The 6,063-nt window shown below is 36.8% G+C and overlaps 1 protein-coding gene across 7 annotated transcripts in view; it reads right to left on the bottom strand.

Annotated features, from left to right (window-relative positions):
* The window catches only part of gulp1a (GULP PTB domain containing engulfment adaptor 1a), a 101,392-nt gene that overhangs the window by 12,933 nt on the left and 82,396 nt on the right, over positions 1 to 6,063 (bottom strand). For all 7 annotated transcript variants that reach the window (XM_036209594.1, XM_024286997.2, XM_036209596.1 and 4 more), the window contains one exon: positions 2,303 to 2,364. In XM_036209594.1, the coding sequence (XP_036065487.1) occupies positions 2,303 to 2,364 (62 nt within the window). The remainder of the gene's footprint in view (positions 1 to 2,302; positions 2,365 to 6,063) is intronic.

The raw sequence follows: 6,063 nt of genomic DNA, 5'->3' as shown, positions 1-6,063 counted from the left end.
CACCAATATAATGTGAAAACATCACCTCTGAAAATCAACATAGAAAACTCCTGCTTTGTTCCTCACAGAAATCTAAAAAGCTTTATTTAAAAAGTTAAAAACTGTGGTTTTTTTCCTAAAGTGTCAGCATTCTGCATACATTAGGTGTGACAAATGGACTCTCTACACACTTGTGGTGGTGTCTTTGAGTGTCGCAGACACAGACCAGCGCACGTTCCTGACCAGTACCTTCTGGAGACGCTTCACAAGGCAGATGGAGCCTGGAGGCTCATCCATCACCTGACGACGCAGCTGAAAATGAACCTCCGCGCTTCTCATATCTTAATGCTGAGCATTCACACGTTCATTTCAAAGCTGCATAGAAATGACAAAATGTCGAGTTCAACCTCAAAAAGTCTGCGATGTTTTCTCCTCCAAAGTGAGGAGTTGACTTATAGAGAGAGAGATGTCTGTTATACAGACGGATTGGGACTGAAATGGGATTTTTGATGACACCAGCACCTCTGACATCTTGACTTTTTTTTTTAGCCGTCACCTGCAGGCCTAAAATATTTCAGCAACTCAGACTAAAATTGACTAAAGGTCACCTAAGGACAAATAGGTAAAGTGGTGCTGAAAATTTCTGGCATAAACAGGTTCAGACCAGGACAGATGATAATTTAAAGGTTCAGGTTTAAAGGTTGTTTTTTGATGATGGAAATCATATGTTAAGAAAATTAATCCCAAAATGGAATTTCTCAGTATTTCTTTATTTACATTATGAATCAGGAGTGGATGAAAAAAAGACATTGGTAAAAGAAATGCAATGGCCAGGCCACAAGCTCCTGCTCCTGCTCTGTTCTGAGGAATCCACTTGCAGACACACAGATCCGTGTATGTTTTCATTATCCTTGTCTGAGCCGATATCTGGCTCTAAACCAGGGTGGGCAAACTTTGTAACTAGCGAGCCACAAAGGGTTCTAAATTTTGACAGAAGGAGCAGATCCATGGAATCTGGATGAAAACATGCTTTAATTTTGATTGAATATAAATGTATACACTGTATTTTTAAAAAAAATAAGTTTGGGCGCTTTTATATTAAACTGGGGCTTCGTTCTTATTTTAGTTCCAACTGCACTGATGAGTTGATGTCCCTCAGAAAAAAAAAGACGCTGGAAAATGACTGTCCAACTCAAAAAAAAGAGAATCATTGTCTGCACCTAAACAAAGGTCAGTGTATTTATTGTGCACCATCTATAGGGAATCTTCAGAGAATAAAACATGAATAAGGATTATCAATATGACAACATCTTTGAGGAAAAATGACTAAAACAATGGAAGCAGGTGAACGCAATTGTTAAAAAATTGGTCAAAAATAATATTATTATGAGTTGTTAAAGTTTTTTTTTCCATTTTCACTTTTTAGCAGGAAAAATTAGGGATACAAACCCAACAAACTCAGGGATGGAGTGGTATTAAGTCTAAACGACACAAACTTCTGCTAAGAAACGGCTCCACATAAAGATGCTCATTAAAAAAGGACTTGACTAACATTTCAGGAGAAGTATTTAAAAAAAAAACTGGTATGACAAGCACCTCTTCAAATCAAGTGTCCTCCAAATAAATCCAATTAAAAAAAATCCTAAACAAGGTTCTGTTGCTGTGCCTGCAAAATAAAATTGAATAAAAGACAAAATAAAATACTTGTTTTTGTTTTGTTCTTTAGAGGTAACATTTCTACTATCTAAAGGAATTTAAATTATACAAGAACTATCATCTGAAGTACTTAGGAGCAGTTTTTTTAGTGGTAGTCTGTCTTTTAACCTGAGGAACAGAAACAAAGTTTGTGGTCTTCACTTCTTTATCCACAAAGAGCTTCACAAAGAACGCTCAGGTGTTTTAAACTGGATAGAGAAAACATCAGTGGGGGCTGAAACTCTCCTTTTATCCTGCTAAACTGAATCCCAACAGGTCATCACACCTTTTGCAGAGATCATAAATAACTTCTGGAAGGAGCCGCTTCCTTTAGGAATGCTCCATCCTTTGACGAAAGACTGGAATGGAACTAAAGCATTTAAAATCTAATGAAAACCAACATTTGTTTAATGATTACGTTTGTCCAGCTTTCCAAATGTAAAACAATTATCTGTCTGTACAGTCCACTTTAATGAATTGGTGGACTTGCTCATAAGAAAAAAAGGCAGAATTTTACTTTTTAAAAATTGTTTCTAGCAGCTCATCAGCATGTTTTTGTCTTCCTGGTTTTACGTTTACACATCCCTGTCAAGGCTCATTAAAGAGAAGCAGTGTGATTGTGTATTACCTTGGCGTTGTACGGTATATAGTGCTTGGCCAGAGCCTCCGGGGTGTGCATCCATGATTTATCTGAAACGATACAAGCAGCCCCCGCACTACATCAGCTGGGATAAACGGGTCAGTCAAAGCAGACGCATCATTAGCTACATGAGTGGCTCAATCGCAAATTAAATTAGGAGGAAAAACAGAGGAATACTATACAACACAGCACAGCACTTTTAGATTAAAACAACAAAAAAGAAAACATGTTTTTTTAGTGTTCTAGTTGAAGAAAAGTTTAAACTGAAAGGACAGAATGAAGTTCTTTTTTACATCTGTTAGCAACATGATTTTCACAAATCTGTATCCGTTCAACAAAACCTAATTTGCGAAGGGCTGCAGAGGCGACATTAAGAAATCAGCTCGACATAATTAAGAGATAAAAGTTTAGACATTGTGTTATAATACAAGCCAACAAAAAAAAGTGATACGATATGAAGATCCTTTGGTGAAATATTCAATCAATTCAGAAAAAAAAACTTACAGTATTCAGAAACAACTTTATTTTCTTTAAAAATGACAAAAAATACGTTTCTGAATAGGATTTGATGAGGTTTATAACTCATCTGGAATAAGAGAATTTCATTTTCCCCTTTAATTTGTCTGTTTGTATTTTGCACATAAAAACATCTGCGTGCATGAAAGGTTGAAAGTTACAGTAAGTCGAAAAGAACAAACACTGGAGCTCCGGTATTAAAGGGTTAATATTAAGTAGATTTGTATGGGCTTAAGTTAGGGCCAATATTATCTAAAACCCAAATAAAGCAAACTGAAAAAAATATTGGAGTTTGGCCAAAAATTGTCAGAGACTTTTGCCATTATAAAATAAATGTAATTATTTTCACCTTCAAATGTTCTGTTTTTTTAGGTTTTAAAAGAAAAATTTCCATTTCCAGACTTTTTTGTTCAGTTTCAGAACTTTTTTTCAGTTTCATTCATTCATCCATCTTCTTGACCGCTTTTTCCCTTTCGGGGTCGCGGGGGTACCGGAGCCTAACCCGGTTACTGATGGGTAAAGGCGGGGTACACCCTGGACAGGTCGCCAGTCTGTCTTTTTTTTTTTTTTTAATTTTCAAACCTAGAAATTCCAAAATTGGAAAAAAAATAAAAATAAATAGTTGAAAGGGGGAAAAAAAATCACATTTCAAGTTTATAAACTTAAAACAATGGATTATTTGAAGCTGAAAATAATTCTGTTTATTTTAAAATAGCAAAGGAGTGTCGGACATTTCAATTTTTTTTTGGCCAAACACCACTATTTTTTTCCAATTTGTTTCATTTGGGTAACATTGACCCTAATTCAGCTCCATAGATTTGACTTATTTTATATCTTGTAAGACTTCCATTTATCAGTCTGGTTACCTTCATGTCAACAGAACCAATGAGATTCAACATCTTTTGTTCCTCAGGCTGGAAAATTAATTTGTGAAATTTCACAACATTTCCTCAAACATGACAATCACCAGCTCAGTTGTAGTAAGTTCTGAAGATTCCTCCACCAAAAGTGAGCAGGAGATCAGACATCACCGCAGGTCCGACAGCATCCAATTATGCTGCTATCAGTGCTTGTTAATTCTCCTCACTCTTCATTTCCCGCTCATAAAACGGCTTATCAGCACAGTAATGAATTTTGTCATGAAAGACGCATGACTCTGACCTTGGGGCAGCTCGACTTGTTTCAGTTGATTGATTGCTTTAAAGACTCTGCAAGGTGCACAATGTGATTCAAGCATGTCCACTGCATGACAATGTGAACGGCTTACTTTACGCTGATGCTTTTGGCCAAGAAGCTCCACAAGTTCAGCGCATTGAGATAATTCATGAAAAGGCTCATATGTGCTTCAATTTTAGCACGTTATCAAGATCTTTTAAAATATTTAAAATGCCTTAAAGAATTATTTTAAAGACCCACTCAGATAAAAGTTGGGATTCTGGTATTTTTGGCATTTTGTAGCATTTTTCTCATGATGGAATAACATTTATAAAGAAAACTAAGGTTAAAATTGCATTTCTGAGTATTTCTTTATACAAATTGTGAATCAGGAGCTGACAAAAAACCTTTTTGATGTTAAAAATATATATTGGGCGAGCCACAAGCTCCTTGCTCCTCTCCATTCTGATGCATCCACTTGTTCACTAGATCCATGTACGTCTTTGTTTTCCCCGTCTGTGTGGGCCTCTAGCCTCTATCGATGGAACTTTTTGTTAGGCCAAATCTGAATTCTTTCGCTACCCCTATGGCTTCTCCCTACCTCGACATTTAGCCCTCCAAACAGACAATTATGGAAAAAAAGTGTCTTCGAATTTGGACGTCACTCCCACTTAATCATCAATAAGCGCCAGTCAGCTACATTAGCGCAGAGCTGCCAGCGTTTGGAAATGCATAATAACATCAGTTTTATAATTTTAAAAAGGTTGAGTTGAAACAAAAAGTCTTTACTTACATTAAAATGTAAACTTCTGTGCTTCAGAGCACATCCACATGAAGAAAAGCGCTTCTCGACATCCCTCAGCTGGAAGGGTTAGCCTTTAAAAAACTAGTTCTGACACCCCTCCCCCTCCAAATGCCCCTACACTTGGAGAGGTATGGAGAAACCGAGGGAGTAGAGGAAGAGTTCTGATTCGGCCTTAGGTCGGGGGTTGTGAGGGGCTGTAAGCTAGCAGTAGATTAAACAAAGAGCTCTAAGCAACTGGGAGAGGAAGAGGAGGTTGTTCCGTGCCAACAGTCCCGCCCACAACTCAGAGGTGAATTCATAATAAACTACTGCCGCTCTGCAGAAACTAAGTCCAAGAAATGACACAGGGATCATTTTTTTATTACTTTGACTAAAAACTGCATAATCATGATTAAAAGACCACTGAAAGAGGATAATGAGAGTGGGTCTTTTAGATATTTATAAAGTCTTACAAATTTCTTTCAAAAATGTTTTCTGTTAAATGATTTATCATTTATCTTTCTGTTTATTCAGTCATTTATTTCATAAAGTGTACTTTTGTTTAAAATATGGGTGAAATTGTTGCCAAAAACAGAGAAACTACCCATAGAAAGCTTTAAAACTTCTGAGTTACTATTAACAACGGTAGCATCCCAGTTTTTTTATTGTTTTGTTTTTCATAGACCTGCTATGATATTCGGTCTTTCAAATGTCATAAACTTGATATAAGACTTTTTTCCATTGAACTCTGTTTTTAACTAAAGCATTGTCACTGACGTACATAAATCAGGACGGAACCTCTTTTTTTAATTAAAAAAACAGCACAAAATACCTGCAGAGTTGGCCAGTAAAATAACTTTTTAGAGGTTTCATCAGCAACAGACAGCAATCGAGGCCAATCATCATAACGCTTGAACATTTCAGGCAGGGAGAGCCTGTCAGAGGTTGTGGATGGGAGCTGACGGGTACCATCAACCACAGTGTCAGTTTCTTGTGTAAATTCTGTGAGGGAGCAGGATTCTGCTTCCACTTCAGAACAGGTACATCCCAGCAGGGTCCCGAGCTGGTATTATAGCTGGCTATTCTTTTATTTTTTTCATTCTAGCAGATGCAAAGCAAAAGAGAGAAGCAATGTAAGCTTACAAAATACTGAAAAAGGGACATAAAATGGTCTTTTATCTTGATTATATTCATACATGCGGCTTCTTTATGCATAAATAACAAGATGTCGGCGCATGAGTGCTCCACGGTTCATTATTGAACAATGCAAGTGTAATGTCTCACATCGGATGGA

Source organism: Oryzias melastigma, linkage group LG21 (assembly GCF_002922805.2).
Source record: "Oryzias melastigma strain HK-1 linkage group LG21, ASM292280v2, whole genome shotgun sequence".
Lineage (NCBI taxonomy): Eukaryota > Metazoa > Chordata > Actinopteri > Beloniformes > Adrianichthyidae > Oryzias > Oryzias melastigma.
This window is presented reverse-complemented; position numbering and strand designations above follow the sequence as displayed.